The sequence below is a fragment of the Palaemon carinicauda genome, chromosome 16, assembly GCF_036898095.1.
Source record: "Palaemon carinicauda isolate YSFRI2023 chromosome 16, ASM3689809v2, whole genome shotgun sequence".
NCBI lineage: Eukaryota > Metazoa > Arthropoda > Malacostraca > Decapoda > Palaemonidae > Palaemon > Palaemon carinicauda.
In genome coordinates, this window is record NC_090740.1 from 66,232,763 (window position 1) to 66,249,511 (window position 16,749).

Below are 16,749 nucleotides of genomic sequence, written 5' to 3' on the forward strand. Positions count from 1 at the left end.
GCTGACCATGCATAGCATGGTTTGAGCGAGGTGTAGGGTTTCCACCAATTATGTGCAAATCACATAAAGAGTAATTCCCTGGGTCAAAGCCAAAAAGCAATTGGCAAGGACTGCCACCCTCCTAAAGGGTAAGTCATCTCATAAATAGCATCGGCGTCAATGACCTTCTATGTCAGGATGCGAGAGAACTTCAAATCATTCATTCATTCATTGTATTTAGTTACGGAGTAAATGACAAATTTAGAAGTAACTTGTAATTTTTCTAATGATGATAACCTGTAGCTGTTTGTAAAGATTGACCCGTCAGCACCAGTCCCTATTGAAGCCCTCCAAGCAAAGTGGGTTCACAATCCAGGTGTGTGAGTTAGTGGGGTAGATACTATGCCCCCCCTCTGACTAGCGGGTGGGCGGTTATCCCTCGCTAAATATCTAATAGCTTGTCTTTCAGCTTCGGCGAATGTAATATCCCCTATAAATAGTTACACGTTTGTAAAGTTAGAAAGAATACAAATTACGTCCAAAATTGTCATTTTATTTTATAAAACAAAGCTATATTTTAAAGGAAGGTAAATGTTAGGAATTAGGTAGATATTAGAAAAAAAAATTTGCAACAATTTCATTGTTCAATAGAGCTTATACTTATAAGGTATTGTAAAATATACTGTAATAGATAAAAGAAGTTATAGATTCTTAGACTAAATTATATTTGTTAGAATTTCCAATGATAGAAAAAAATTCAAAAATTTGTCATTGGGATAAAAACTTTAGAAAAATATGTGAATGATACGTTTGCTATTTTTCAGCAATACAAACTTAGAAACTGATGTCCTAACTTGGTTAAGATGTCATCTGGCTGAAGCAACCAACCTACACGATCGTTCTTTAGTCACTCAGCTGCATGAAACTATACGATGTGTGCAACTTTTCGATGCTCAGGTGTGAATATTTTCTCATTTGTTATGATATTGGTCAAGTTTAAAGTGTTATTAACCAACATTTTGCTGCCAAAGCATTCATCACAATTACCAAAATTGCACCTTTTGCACATAAGCTTATTTTTATTGTTTTAGTTTCACCATTATGTTAATTGGGGTCTAAAGCTGCTATTTACCTTATCTCAATCATAAACAGGCAATGTTTAATTAAAAAAAAAGAAAAGCCCCCTGTGACACCAAAGGAGACTTTGAATTAATTACTAATGCTTCAAGTCTCCAATATGATAAAGATTGGATAGGACATTTATGGTTCAAAGATTTTTTTTTCCTCATGAGTTTTTTTTCAACCAATGTGTGTATAATAAGAGTAAGGAAACCAAGATATTTTTCCCACAAGTTTATATAATTTGTCCAGTTATTTTTTCATTGCCCATACAGTGATGCCCTAACCAATGTATTTAGGAGATTATTTACATACTGTAGGTCAAATTTTCACATTATAAAATGACCTGTTTTCCATATACACTTACTGAACAAACAAACCAGATTCCTACATTGATAAGCTTCCATGTGAAGTACACTACTGTATAGTACATCACTTAATCTTTATTTGTTCTGATGCATATACAAACCCTCTTTCTATATATAGGAGATAGAAATTAGTGGGTTAGTTCATGGCTATAAAAACTTTTAATGAGGTGTCAACCAATCCGGTTGTTACAAGTGGGTAACGTGGAAGCACCGCCATCCATCTCACTCACAACCACCCCACTTTGATTTTAGCCTTGGTGTGAGCAGATGTTCTCTTCCATGCTCTGGAACTAGTTTTCCTAAAGACTTTAATATTTTTTTTTCAAGCATGAGTGGTTAACCTTTGAGTTGCTGACATGTAGGTGTGTCCTGGCATAGAGGGCTGCTCTTGTGACACATTCATATCATTGCTAGAGACAAGATACTCATCGAGTTTGCCCTTCATGCTGGGGACACTCTTGCACGACAGACACTCCATGCGACGAGTGTTGGGAGAGGTCATTCTCTCAATGGAAGCAGTATGGCAGCAGGAGGAAGAAGAAGTCAGAAAGGAGTATTTAGCCTTAAGGGTCTTCCTCGAAGTTTCAGAAATGCCAGTGACTTCCTCTCCTGGTACCATCTCCTCTGCCTCTTCTTGTTTGGCCTCTTATGTTGCTCGATCGAGTGAGAGCAATTGCCTTTTACCTCTCGGGCAACCCCCTGGTCAGGAAGTTCTTCCTGTCTCCCCTAGTGATGCAGCAAAACCTTCCTTTTTTGCATCTGCTGTGATCGTCCTTAGAACTTTTGTGTTCCCCATCGAAGGACAGGTTACTAGAGGAGTTGGTTCATAGGGCTCACCAGGACTGTGCATATGTTTCTGCCAGGTTTGGCTTTGGCACTTCCCCTCTTAGAGCCAACAGAAGGGAGTCCTTCTGCTCGGTCTCTCGCACCCAGGACCTTTGAGCTCTACAGTGGACCCTCTCCCATCGGAACATCTAAGTGGTAACACTTTGTTGAGCATTGCCCCAGTGCGCTCGCACTTCAGAGTGGATCCATGTGCAACTCAGTATGGGGACAGGTTTGCCCATTTTCCCCGTTGTAGCACTCAGGCAAGTGTTCCCCCCAGCACCCTCACCCCTTAAAATGAATTTGTCAGCACAAGAACATGCTTGCCCGCCCTCCCCATAGTAGCGCTCAGGCACTGGGTAAGTTAGCGCTCAGCACGAGGACAGGCTTGCCTGTCTTCACACACTTCTGACCCCATCGACCCTTCTGGGACCTTCGGCGGAGATCCTTGCAAGCGTGAGAGGTTGTCCTCACCAGGGAGTACATCTCCCCAGGTAACTCAGAAGTGCCAGTGCAACATCTCGTCTGCTCGCACTACATCATCCGAGCTCGCAGATGTTCCAGTCATCAAACATCCAGTGGACAGGTGATTTACAAAACTTGCCAATTCTTTACTGCTGGTCGCTAGGTACGATCACCATTGATCTTACCTAGCTGCGCTTAAAGCATTGCTCCCCATTTGTTTGGCACCAGGCTCACCCATTGTTGCCTTGTGTGTGGTCTCGACCCCTTAAGCCGCCCTTACCTGCTTATGAAGAACACGTAAAACAGCTGCACACCCTCTCCCCTTTCTGGATCACATTCTCCATGATTGTTAGAGTTTGTCTCGCCAAAGGAAGTAGTGCAGGCCCAATAGAACGCTCAACCTAGTGGCCCACTCTTTTAGCACCCGCTCCTGTTCAGGCTTCACAGCCCACTCGTGAGCCTACAAAGGTCTTATAGGAGTCACTGTTGTTGAGGGAGAAATTTAAAGTGGCCTCTGCTAATATCCCTGCTTTTAGGGATCTTGCAATGTTTTCTAACCTGTTAGAGACTTTATGGATAAAGAATCCAAAAACACATCCTGAAGACTGTTAGTATGTCATAAAAAAAGTTTAGTATGACAGTCTCTGACACTTGTAAACAAGGTGAATGCTTGCTAGGTACTGAAACTTTGCTTGACCAGGCCTATGCATGCTCTGTTGCTATCTGCTCTGTACACATATTTTCATAGGCCCAGCAGTTGGCCTCACTCAGATATAATTCTCGTTTCCCTTGAAAGACATCGTAATGTTTAGCAAATATTTCCACAAAATAATTATTCAGTGATGCATGCGCACTAAGGGTTAGGCAATGTAAACTGATAACGCCAACGTGCGTCATTATATCCTCAGAGGGTTAAGTATTGTAATTGTACTTTTAATGGTTGAATACACTACAACATTAAAATCTATTTTCTAGATTGCAATTTGGCTCTTGCAAAGGCCTTGGAACATGTAATGTTCTTCTTACAGTGTCCAATGCTGCATAGAAATACCTTGAGTATGGTCAGGAAGTTTGTATGATTGGCCTGGAATTTAGCGCTGCTTTTGACCGTGTTAATCATAAGGCCCTTGTTTTCAACCTCAAATACTTTGAAGTAGCTGATGGGTCTTTATTAACATCATTATTGAATTTTTAAGTAATAGATTGCAGAGTTGTTGAAGGTTACCATATTGGATATAGAAATCTAATATCCAATATTGTTATTATTACTTGCTAAGCTACAAACCTAGTTGGAAAATCAGAATGCTATAAGCCCAGGGGCACCAACAGGGAAAATAGCCCAGGGAGAAAAGGAAACAAGGAAAAATTAAAGTGTTAGTGTTCTTGGGCCATTGCTTTTCATCCTATATACACAAGAAATGTGGTTTGGCCTAGAAAACAAGCTCATATATGCAGATGATACTATTCTCTTGGCATTAAGTCCATCTCTTGAATGTAGATCTGAGGTTGCTAAATCGTTTAACCCCTTCACTTCGAGGCCGAGGATCCACTACTCAAGCTATAAACGAGATTTGTCACCATTGAATATACTTGCTCACTTACTCTATAATAACTTACATTTCCATTTTTATTTGTTTTACTGCTGATCACAGAATAAATTTTTCAAAAGTTTACTTTATTTTCTATTGTATTCCACTGAACAACAAAATATTTTTTCCAGTCATTGTAAAGTTATTATAGAATAATTTTTCGGAAGTTTGTTTTATATAATTTTCTCTGAATTAATTGTAAAGCATTGTGATTTTATGTGTAAAAGAAAACATTATATGTATTGAAGTGACTATGTTATTCCATAACAATTCCATGGTAAATAGCCGTTGAAAAATTTAAAACTACCAGTCGGTAACAATGGACTTCATGCTATACACAAATGTAATGAAAATGCCCATTTGTTTCCTTTGACACAAAAACTATTCTCTAATTGCTATTACATACATACATATACCAAGGCACTTCCCCCAATTTTGGTGGGCAGCCGACATCAACAAAGAAACAAAAACAAAAAGGGGACCTCTACTCTCTACGTTCCTCCCAGCCTAACAAGGGACTCAACCGAGTTCAGCTGGTACTGCTAGGGTGTCACAGCCCACCCTCCCACATTATCCACCACAGATGAAGCTTCATAATGCTGAATCCCCTACTGCTGCTACCTCCGCGGTCATCTAAGGCATCGGAGGCAGCAGCAGGGCCTACCGGAACTGCGTCACAATCGCTCGCCATTCATTCCTATTTCTAGCACGCTCTCTTGCCTCGCTCACATCTATCCTCCTATCACCCAGAGCTTCCTTCACTCCATCCATCCACCCAAATCTTGGCCTTCCTCTCGTACTTCTCCCATCCACTCTTGCATTCATCACCTTCTTTAGCAGACAGCCATTTTTCATTCTCTCAACATGGCCAAACCACCTCAACACATTCATATCCACTCTAGCTGCTAACTCATTTCTTACACCCGTTCTCACCCTCACCACTTCGTTCCTAACCCTATCTACTCGAGATACACCAGCCATACTCCTTAGACACTTCATCTCAAACACATTCAATTTCTCTCTCTCCATCACTTTCATTCCCTACAACTCCGATCCATACATCACAGTTGGTACAATCACTTTCTCATATAGAACTCTCTTTACATTCATGCCCAACCCTCTATTTTTTACTACTCCCTTAACTGCCCCCAACACTTTGCAACCTTCATTCACTCTCTGACGTACATCTGCTTCCACTCCACCATTTGCTGCAACAACAGACCCCAAGTACTTTAACTGATCCACCTCCTCAAGTAACTCCATTCAACATGACATTCAACCTCGCACCACCTTCCCTTCTCGTACATCTCATAACCTTACTCTTACCCACATTAACTCTCTACTTCCTTCTCTCACACACACTTCCAAATTCTGTCACTAATCGGCCAAGCTTCTCTTCTGTGTCTGCAACCAGTACAGTATCATCCGCAAACAACAACTGATTTACCTCCCATTCATGGTCATTCTTGTCTACCAGTTTTAATCCTCGTCCAAGCACTCGAGCATTCACCTCTCTCACCACTCCATCAACATACAAGTTAAACAACCACGACGACATCACACATCCCTGTCTCAGCCCCACTCTCACCGGAAACCAATCACTCACTTCATTTCCTATCCTAACACATGCTTTACTACCTTTGTAGAAACTTTTCACTGCTTGCAACAACCTTCCACCAACTCCATATAACCTCATCACATTCCACATTGCTTCTCTATCAACTCTATCATACGCTTTCTCCAGATCCATAAAAGCAACATACACCTCCTTACCTTTTGCTAAATATTTCTCGCATATCTGCCTAACTGTAAAAATCTGATTCATACAACCCCTACCTCTTCTAAAACCACCCTGTATTTCTAAGATTGCATTCTCTGTTTTATCCTTGATCCTATTAATCATTACTCTACCATACACTTTTCCAACTACGCTTAACAAACTAATACCTCTTGAATTACAACACTCATGCACATCTCCCTTACCCTTATATAGTGGTACAATACATGCATAAACCCAATCTACTGGTACCATTGACAACACAAAACACATATTAAACAATCTCACCAACCATTCAAGTACAGTCACACCCCCCTCCTTCAACATCTCAGCTCTCACACCATCCATACCAGATGCTTTTCCTACTCTCGTTTCATCTAGTGCTCTCCTCACTTCATCTATTGTAATCTCTCTCTCATTCTCATCTCCCATCACTGGCACCTCAACACCTGCAACAGCAATTATATCTGCCTCCCTATTATCCTCAACATTCAGCAAACTTTCAAAATATTCCGCCCATCTTTTCCTTGCCTCCTCTCCTTTTAACAACCTTCCATTTCCATCTTTCACTGTCTCGTCAATTCTTGAGCCAGCCTTCCTTACTCTCTTCACTTCTTTCCAAAACTACTTCTTATTCTCTTCATATGAATGACCCAATCCCTGACCCCACCTCAGGTCAGCTGCCCTCTTTGCCTCACGTACCTTGCGCTTTACTTCCACATTTTTCTCTTTATATTTTTCATACTTCTCTATACTATTACTCTGCAGCCATTCTTCAAAAGCCCTCTTTTTCTCTTTCACTTTTACCTTCACTCATTCATTCCACCATTCACTGCTCTTCCTCATGCTGCCTCCAACAACCTTCTTTCCACACACATCACTTGCAATCCTAACAAAATTTTCTTTTACTAACTTCCACCCCTCCTCTAAATTACCAGTTTCTCTTACTTTCACTTCGTCATATATCATTTTCAACCTTTCCTGATATTTACATTTTACCCCCGGTTTTATTAGCTCTTCAACCCTCACTACCTCCCTTTTACATCCACCTACTCTATTCCCCCATACTTTTGCTACAACTAATTGTCCTTCCACCAAAAAATGATCAGACATACCGTTAGCCATACCCCTAAACACTCGCACGTCTTTCAATCTTCCAAACATTCTTTTAGTTATCAACACATAATCCATTAATGCCCTTTCTACTACTCTTCCATTTGCCACTCTTACTCATGTATACTTATTTTTATCTTTCTTTTTGAAAAAGCTATTACTTATCACCATCTCTTGCTCAACACATATCTACCAGTCTCTCACCACTCTCATTTTCACCTGGTACGCCATAGTTCCCAATGACACCTTCTACCTCTCCAGCGCCCACTTTAGCATTTAAGTCACCCATGACAACTACATAATTCCTTCTACCCAGTCCTTCTACACACCTAATTGCTATTGAAAGATATAAAACTACATGACAGTAATAATGGACTTGTTTTAAAGAAATTTAATGAAAATGTCCATTTGTTTCCTTTGACACAAGAAGTATTCTGTAATTGCCGTCAAAAGATATAAAACTTTTCGTCAGTAATAATGGACTTTACATTATAAAGAAATGTAATGAAAATATCCATTTGTTTCGTTTGGCACAAGAAGTATTCTAAAATGTATAAGGTATATGATGAACAAAAAACTGAGGACAAAAGAAACATATTTCTGGCAAAGAGAGAGAGAGAGAGAGAGAGAGAGAGAGAGAGAGAGAGAGAGAGAGAGAGAGAGAGAGAGAGAGAGAGAGAGAGAGAGAGAGAGAGAGTGTGTGTGTGTGTGTGTGTGTGTGTGTGTGTTCATTAGACATAAGGTTTGTTTGTTCGTTCGTTTGTCATTCCACCTTGGATGTGACTGTCACTATGAACTAGATCATTCCTGTTTTGGGTATTTCCCAGGATTTGAAATAGAGACTGCATGTAAGAACATGACGAATACTGCCTAGTATGGCAATAAATGAAAATAATGACAGTTGGCTAACTTTTACTCTTGAAAACAATGAACAATACTAATATTAAATATATAAGAATGATATTATTTTGTATAAATGATAGTCGAGAAAGAAGGAATAAAATAAGGATAAACAAATCTCCTCGCAGTTCAACAACTTGCATTATTGGTAAAACGTTTTGCTTACGCTTTGGGGAGGGGGGGACTTGTAGGAGTCAGAAGCTGAGAATTAAAGAACACTGCACGTGATTTGAGCACGCAATGTCAACGATGAAATGCACTAAAATAGACCTTACATAATCTGGAATAACGACTAGAATTGCAAGTATTTTGGTTGATGGTGGGTTGAGATATGAGGATCCCTACGTCTAAACTGGGGCTGTTTGACCAAGGTCTCGGGTATGGAATGTCGCCATTGACTAGTGAGTGTGGTTTGATTTTACTATGGTAACATAAAAACAGATTGAAATAGTTCATACACAATGCAAAATAAAGGCTAGAATCCCAAAGACTGTTCGTTGACTGAAGAAAGGGGGAGGGGCTAATATTAGGGAGAGGAGGAGAATTTTTCGTGAAATTTCCCAAGTGTGAATTGTGTGTGATATACGACCATTTGCTGTACTCTTTTGTAGCATATACAAGTTATATGTAATTTTACCCTACACATGGTTTATATTTGTAGCTTAGCTTGTAATAATGATAATAATAATAATGATGATGATGTATCTGGATGAACTCTATCACCAGACATGTTTTTTATATATAACGTCATCGTAGTAAAGGGGTTAATAGAGATTCAGCTAAAGTTAGTGCATGGTGAAAAATTATGTGGCATGAAGTTGAACCCTAACAAAACTCAAAGTATGATTGTAAGTAGGTTGGGGACAGTGGCTTTTTAACATCCATATGCTTTTTTAACGATATAAACTCCTTCAAAATTTTAGGTGTGATTCTTGATTTGGTCTGTCTCTTCAATTGCACAAAAAATGGTTTATTGAGGAAGTCTTTTAAGAATTTGGTGATTATTCATTTATGAGGAAATATTTTAATTTTTTTTATTTTACCTTCTTTCAAGTATTGTTCTCCTGTCTTTTCTTCAGCTGTTGACTTTCATCTTAATGTCTAGGACAAAAACTTGCAGTCTACAATAATAATTTTTTCATTCCTGATCTTCATATTAATCTCTGCCCCTTTCGCTCAGATAGTACTTTCTTAGTGTTGCATAAGATTTTTCATAATTTTGACCATCCTTTGCACTTGATCTTTCCAGACTGTACCATCGTGTACGTAGTATTAGGTATGCATTTAGTTCTACCAGGGTCTCCTATTATCTGCAAGAGGGGCTCAAACGTAATACCTCCTGAAACGTAGGTCTAGCTTGTGATGTTCAAAGAAAAATTTAAGCTATAGCAATAGGAAAGCTAAAGATGCAAATATAAAATATAGAATATTGATGATTACTTCTGTTATAGATTCCAGGCAAAATTAGTTATGTTTTCATTTGTACAACCATAACTGAATAACACAATATACTGTAGGGGCAGTTAGGTAGTTCTTACACCACCTATGGGCAAAGTGTATGACAGTTTACCCAAGAGAAATTAAATTTAATGAATTAGTGTCATAGTCAATTTATTTCATTAGTGCCTTGTATTAATCTTCATCTTGACTTTTTGTTCCCTTATTTGTACCTGAAGGGGACTGATAATCAATGCTCTAGGTAGTAGGTTGGCCAAGGCACCAGCCACCCGTTGAGATACTACCGCCAGAGAGTTATTGGGTCCTTTGACTAGCTAGACCAGTGGTTCCCAACCTGTTTCCGGTCATTTCCCCCCTGCACCCAGTGCAACCCTCCAGATTTCCCCCTTCATGTGTATGAGGGAAAGAGTAGTTGAAACACACTGTGACAACTTACTAATTTATTTTTCCATTATACAAATATACTGATGAACAAATAGTTACAGAGTAAAATGGATAGAGAGCGGTTAGTAACAACTAACCGCATAGCCATAGAGCTATGCGGTTAGTTGTTACTAACCGCGCTCTATCCATTTTACTCTGTAACTATTTGTTTATCAGTATATGGAGAGCGGCTAGTAGCAAAATAAAAGGACTTTTGTTTATTCTTCAAAATTGAATTAGTGAGAAGGTTGAGGCTGCTTCATGTCCACCAGTGTATCAATATCAGGGCTAGCTTTGTCAACTGATATTTTTTTTAGTTAGTAGGTAGTTTAATTATTTCCCCCCTGGTAGCTTCAAATTTCCCCCAAGTTGGAAACCACTGAGCTAGACAGTACCACATTGGATCCCTCCCTCAGGTTACGGCCTATTTCATCTTTGTTGACACATACACAGAATAGTCTGACCTATTCTTTACACATTTTCTTCTTTCCCCATGCACTTGACAATACTGAAATTACCAAACAATTCTTCTCTCAAGAGGTTAACTACTGAACTGTAATTGTTCAGTGGCTACTTTCCTCTTGGTAAAGCTAGAAGAGACTCTAGCTATGGTAAGCAGCTCTTCTAGGAGATTGATTAAGGACACTCCAAAATCAAACCATTGTTCTCTAGTCTTGGATAGTGCCATAGCTTCTGTAACATGTCTTCCACTGTCTAGGGTTAGAGATCTCTTGCTTGAGGGTACACTTGAGAATACTATTCTATCTTTTTTCTTCTCCTCTTGTTGTTTTGAAGTTTTAATCATCGTATTATTTTCAATTTTTTATAGTTTACATATGAAAGATTCATTTTAATGTTGTTATTGTTCTTAAACTTCTCTTGTAGTTTTTCCAGTGGGTGCATTCACGACTTTTTATCACTATTCTTTACCTAAATGGACCATTGGAAGGCTCTGGTCTTGAAGAATTTATATTTTACTGTAGAATTTGTCATCTTAGCTGAAGATTGAAGCTTATGAAATTTAAGCTTTTACTTCTTCAATAGCTTTTAATTACAACTTGGAGCTCACTGTCATTCCCTGTACAAACGCATAGAGAAGCCACTACAATTTTATGAAACTGCATTCTTGGTATTGCTCATGAATATCTTGATGTTTTCTTATTGGTTTGATTGTGAGGAAAGAAATCTTGTCTTCTATCTCTTCTTTACCAATATGATATAATTTCTTAATTTTTTGGCACAATGGAGGAATGGCTATTTGAAAATATAGATTTGTCAGTGCACCAGTGGAGGGATCACACTTTTTAGACAGTTCGCAATTGATTAAGTCATTTTGTCTATTAAGCCCATGCAGATGTTTCATATATGGCTAGGCTAGTCAGGTTAGAGTGGCCGCTTGGTATTAGGCCTTTCTCAACTTCCCTAGCCTTCAAGAGGAACATTCAGATCCTAGCCATTGTAATCACAGGTAAGTAGAGATGTCAGTCAACATTTTATCAATTACCTTATGGAGAGAATGTGTTAATAGATGGGATTGTACTAAGGGCCATTAATTGTACCTGGTCAAGTTTTACCAGCAGCAGAACGCTTGCTTTTCCCTCACTTTCTTTTATTGTCACATTTGTTTATTTGTCATTGGTTCCCAAGTCTTGGTCTTTTGAGTTTATGAGCTTCTAAATCTCACCTGATGGTTTGGTGATTTCAATTTCGCTTTGGACATATCGCAGGTAAAAACTTCTCACTGTACTCTTAGGGTCTTCAGCATCTTGCTTTCCCCTTTGAGAATACCTTGGGTGTGTGGTTCCTGACATTTTTCATCCCCAAGTTCTCCACTGTATTCTTCAGACCTATGACAAGGTTCTTTTCCAATTGAATGACCTCCCACTTATGTTATGAATAAGGCTTTGTATTATTGATGGGTTTGTGTTAAAATATATTAATTTTTGTAACCTTAAACATTATGCTATTAAACTTATCAATCATATAAAATGCACCCACCTGTCTCTTTATTCTTATTAATTGACATTGTTTTTATTTGAAACAATTTAGAAGATAGTTGCCATCAACAGATGGGTTATTGGATTGTATGTGTATGAAGTCACCCTTAGCTATGCGGTTTTATTTTCTTAACCCATTGGCTTGAAATTTTGTTGAAGAAAATAAATGGTATACTCTTTGTTGTTAGATGTGTAGAGAAAGAAAGCATTTAGATTGTGCCTGACCATTTGGTGTGTACAATACATGAGCAAGGGGAAAGCAAACACTAGTTTAGATTTGTTCTGTACAAACCATGCTATTGATTAGGGGACTATACTTTTGGCGGAGCTGAAATGACGAGCCATTAAAATTTAGCGAGGGTTAACTACCCACACCGCTAGTTAATGGGGGTAGGGGGGGTTACCTTGCTACCATTCCCATTCACACACCAGTGATTTTGTCACTTTACTTTTGGCTCGGATGGAGAGCGGTTGTTTCCTCTCTCCTTCCTCGCCTATTCTGGACTGCCATTAATTTTTGTCTTTTAACTTACTTTTTCTTATACATGTATATATATGAAAGCATTCTTAATGTTTATGTATATAGATGTGTATAGAAATGTGATAATCTACGCAAGTGTTGTTGTCGTATATGTATCACACACACAGCACAGTTCCACTTCGTGGGGAACGACCTCTCCCTCTCTGGTCCATTGGTCTTCCCGTCGGCATATAACCGTTAACTCGGCAGCCGCAGGGGAATAGTCATCGCCTGGACCCTCTTCATTTAACTATTGTCTTCGCCTTTTCCATTTTCCTACGGGAAATATGGATTGCTGAGCAAAGGGAATGTGGCCTCTCAGAGATTGACTACGGTCTTTCTCTTCTCGAGGTCGTTTACCTTTACAACCACAGTGTACAATTGGGGAAGCTCCTTTCCCGTGCGTGGGTTAGGTTGCTCTTCCGATTGTTTGTCTCAATTATTTTTAGTGAAATTATAATTGTATTTTAACTTTTCAGCTTTTCTCCGTGGGGAACACTTCCCTTCGGAGAATCAGTGGTTCTTACTATTAGTGAATATTCTTAGCTGATTTGAATAATTGTAATTCTGTTTTTATTACAGTTACTCCGCTCCCCCATTCTCCCGTGGATGTCAACTTGGGAAGGAAGGGCGCAATACTTATTTTTATGTTGTTCCCTCGGGGTTCCCCTTCGGAGTTCCTCCCCAGGGAATTTCTGTTAAATAATTAATTTCATTTTTTCCCAGTTAACTATGCGGTTTTTCTTCGTTCCAATAAGAGTGCCGACGAAGCAGAGCTGTTCTGTTCATGCCTGGGGAATCTGCTGTCACTGTCGTCCCTCAGAGGATGTCGTCCCTCAGAGGATGTCGTCATGGGTGTCATCCCTTCTCTTAGAAGTACTCCCGTGACAACATGACCAGCACTTCTGATCATCTTAGAACGCTAAAGGAGGTTCGCCTCCAGGAGTTGGACGACTTCCCTTCCGAGGGAAGGTTTCCTCAACAGGTGTGAGGTTGTTTCTCCCTTCAGAGGGAGAACTTCCCACATCTTAATAAATTCATTGTCTCCGACTGCTGTTGCTGCCTTTGCCCAGACTTCTCTCCCCGCTTGCTGAGTTTCTCTTCCTTCAGGGGCGGAGCACAGTATAGCAAGTCTCTTCTACGAAGTGCTTACCTCTCTTGTTCACGAGAGAGGCCACTCATAGAGACTCCTCTTCGGAGGATCGCTACTGTTAAAGGTCAGCTTGCTGATCCATCGGCCCTCATGGGCGTCATCATGGGTGTCTTCTACGAAGTGTTCACCTCTCTCGTTCGCGAGAGAGGCCACTCATAAGAGACACCTCTTCGGAGGATCACGCTGCTCATCAGTTCCTAATCATCGTACCAGCAGACCTATCTTGCGCTGCAACTTAGTCCGTGGACTTCGGTCCTGGACTCGTCTATGGACCTTTCACGGTTGCCATCAGTGGATGTTCGCCCTTCCAAAGGGCACATCCCAGTTCCTTATCGTCCTACCAGCTGACCTGCCGATCTACCAACACATCCTTATGCCGCTGGTAGTCCTTTGGAGGTCGGCCCTGGACTCTAACGCAGACCTTTTTACGGTCCCCATCGGTGGATGCTCGCCCTTCCAAAGGGCACATCCCAGTTCCTGATTGTCCTGCCAGCTGACCTACCGATCTACCAACACAACCGTACACCGCTGTTAGTCCTTGGACTTCGGTCCTGGACTCTTCCGTGGACCTTTTCGATTTCTATCATGGATGTTTGCCCTTCCAAAGGGCTCATCCCAGTTTCTGGTCATCCTGCCAGCTGACCTGCCAACCTACTAACACTACCTTCGCGCCCGTGCGCCAACAGTCTCCCGCACGTGCGCGCCGATGATTTTTCGCATGCGCAAGCGCCAACAGTCTTCCGCGCGTGCGCGCGCACTGACTTTCTTACGCGTGCGGGCGCCGATGGTCTCCCGCGCGCGCACCGATGATTTTCCGCGTGCGCGAGCGCAGATGCTCTTGTGCGCGTGCGCCAATAGTCTTGTACAAGCGCGCCAATAGTCTTGTGCGAGCGCGCCGACAGTCTTCTGCGCGCCCGCGCCGACGGTCTTCTGCGCGAGCTCCTGATGGCCTTCCGCATGCGCGCCGACGGTCTTCTGCGAGCGGGCGCCGATGGGCTCCCGCGCCAATAGTCTTCTGCACGCGCGCGCCAGCAGTCTCCACGTAGTACTCTCATGCATGCGCCAATGCACCTGCTCTTGCGCAACCAGTCACATGCTTTGGCACATTCTAGGGAGAATGCACAAAACTACACAGTGCCTTACTGCGCGCCAGCGCTCTTTACGCACTTTCCTGCGCTCTCCTGCGCAGTTGCGGTCTCAGATCCAATGCACCAGCTCTTGCCAAAGAGTCATGACTCGCAGATCCAATGAGCCAGCTCTTGCCTAAGAGCCAGCGCTTGCCTGCTCTCCAGGCAGAAATTGAGCACCAACATCCTCCTGTGTGCCATCGCTCCAGGACTCTCCTACACACTCGCGCAATAGGCAGTAAAAAGGAATGAAACTTTTTGGACAGGTAACCATTGCCCCATTCCTCCCCGCAAACACACAACATTGCCACTGTGAAAAGAGGCTTCACAGAAGGATTCAAGATCCCAAAGATTCCATCTTACAAGGGGAATCGAAATGTGGAATCCTTGGTCCCCCTCTCTTCTGAAGTTTCTTTTTTCCTTGTCAGACCACCATCAGCAAATAGTAAAGCATCAACAGTCAGATCTCTAGATCACTGTTTGCTGATGGCTAGTTCACGGTTTAATGATCGCTAGGTCGCCGCTCACTAGATAGCCAATTGCTAGCTCAACGCTGATCTTTGACCTCTAGTCCCTCCAATGACTAACGATCTCCGATTGCTAGCGTTTCCAATCACCGATTGCTAGTCAATAACCAGTCATCAGCTTGCTGATCACTAGATCACCGATGGGCAGTTCATCTTTCTTCGATCATTGAACTCAGCTCTGTGATCTCTGACCAGCCCATCTTCAGCTTGCTCATTTCTGATCAACCAGGGGGGACCATAATCAGCTTGTTGATCTCTAACTCACCATCGGCTCACAGACCACCCGTTTGTGACTCAAACGTACTTGTCAACCTCTTCCTGTAGTTTCCTAGATCAGAAGGTATACAACATACTTCTCGCTACTGGCCGTTCGCCATCACATTAAAGTGATCGGCAAACGTTCGACAACCCTCATCAACGGCTTGTCGACAGGGAACTACTTGCGAGCACTCTCCAAGTGCACAGTAACCACGATACCCAACGGTTAACCATCGATTAACATTCGCCAGATTGATTCTATTCTAAGGAATAGCATCAATCCCATTAGGGCGCATGGTAAGGCTAAGCGTTGCCTTCCTTCTGTTAGTTAAAGGAATTCTCTCTCAGAAGAAGAAGTCTTACACTGGGTATCGCGCCTGATCCTTTATGACACGAGTCAAGACTCCAGCGTCAACAGTCTTCCATGCAAAAGGATCTGCAAGGAGCTGTCCCTTTGGGTTGATGTCCACACTATGTTGGAGTTCGAACAAGGGCTAAGACCTCAGGTCTTCATTTGCACACTGGACTTAAAGGACACTTACTCCCAGGTCCAAACCATCCATCTAGGAAGGTTGGAAAATTCAGTCTAGACAAACAAGAAACACCAGTTCAAGGCACTGGGCTTCGGTCTTTCCACTACACCCATCCTGGTCTCACAGGATCGGATTCTGTCTCGTCTCTCTCGGGACAACTGACTGACCTTAGAAGACTCAGTGGCAACCTTGCATTAACACCGGAACTTCTGAAGTCTTTTACCAAGATCCAGTGATCAGGGTAAACCTGCGGAAGTCTTCCCTACTTCCCTCCCAGAAGACTGGTGTGTCTGGGAATGATTCTAGACACCAATCTCCACAAAACCTTCTCAAAACGAGAACGACTCCCATTCCAAAGGGACTTGAGTCGGACTGGAATCAGACCCTCGATTCCCCAAACATTCTGACCCCATGGGACCAGAAGTTTGGACAAACCTCAAGGGATGGGTGTCAGTCGAGAATCTACAGAGCGGCATAACCTTCTCATCCTTCCCCACCCCTCGGACTTGAGGTTGTACTTAGAACAGATCAAAAGAAGAGAGGAGGGACCATAGTGCTGCACCACACAACCTTAGCCCTCTGGACAGAGCCTGAAAGTACCTTCACTTAAATCTCTTC

At 41.7% G+C, this 16,749-nt stretch overlaps 1 protein-coding gene across 2 annotated transcripts in view; it reads left to right on the plus strand.

Moving 5' to 3' along the window:
- Positions 1-16,749, plus strand: part of Gapvd1 (GTPase activating protein and VPS9 domains 1) — a 494,617-nt gene that overhangs the window by 364,800 nt on the left and 113,068 nt on the right. For both annotated transcript variants that reach the window (XM_068389833.1, XM_068389834.1), the window contains one exon: positions 804-936. In XM_068389833.1, coding sequence (XP_068245934.1) covers positions 804-936 — 133 coding nt within the window. The remainder of the gene's footprint in view (positions 1-803; positions 937-16,749) is intronic.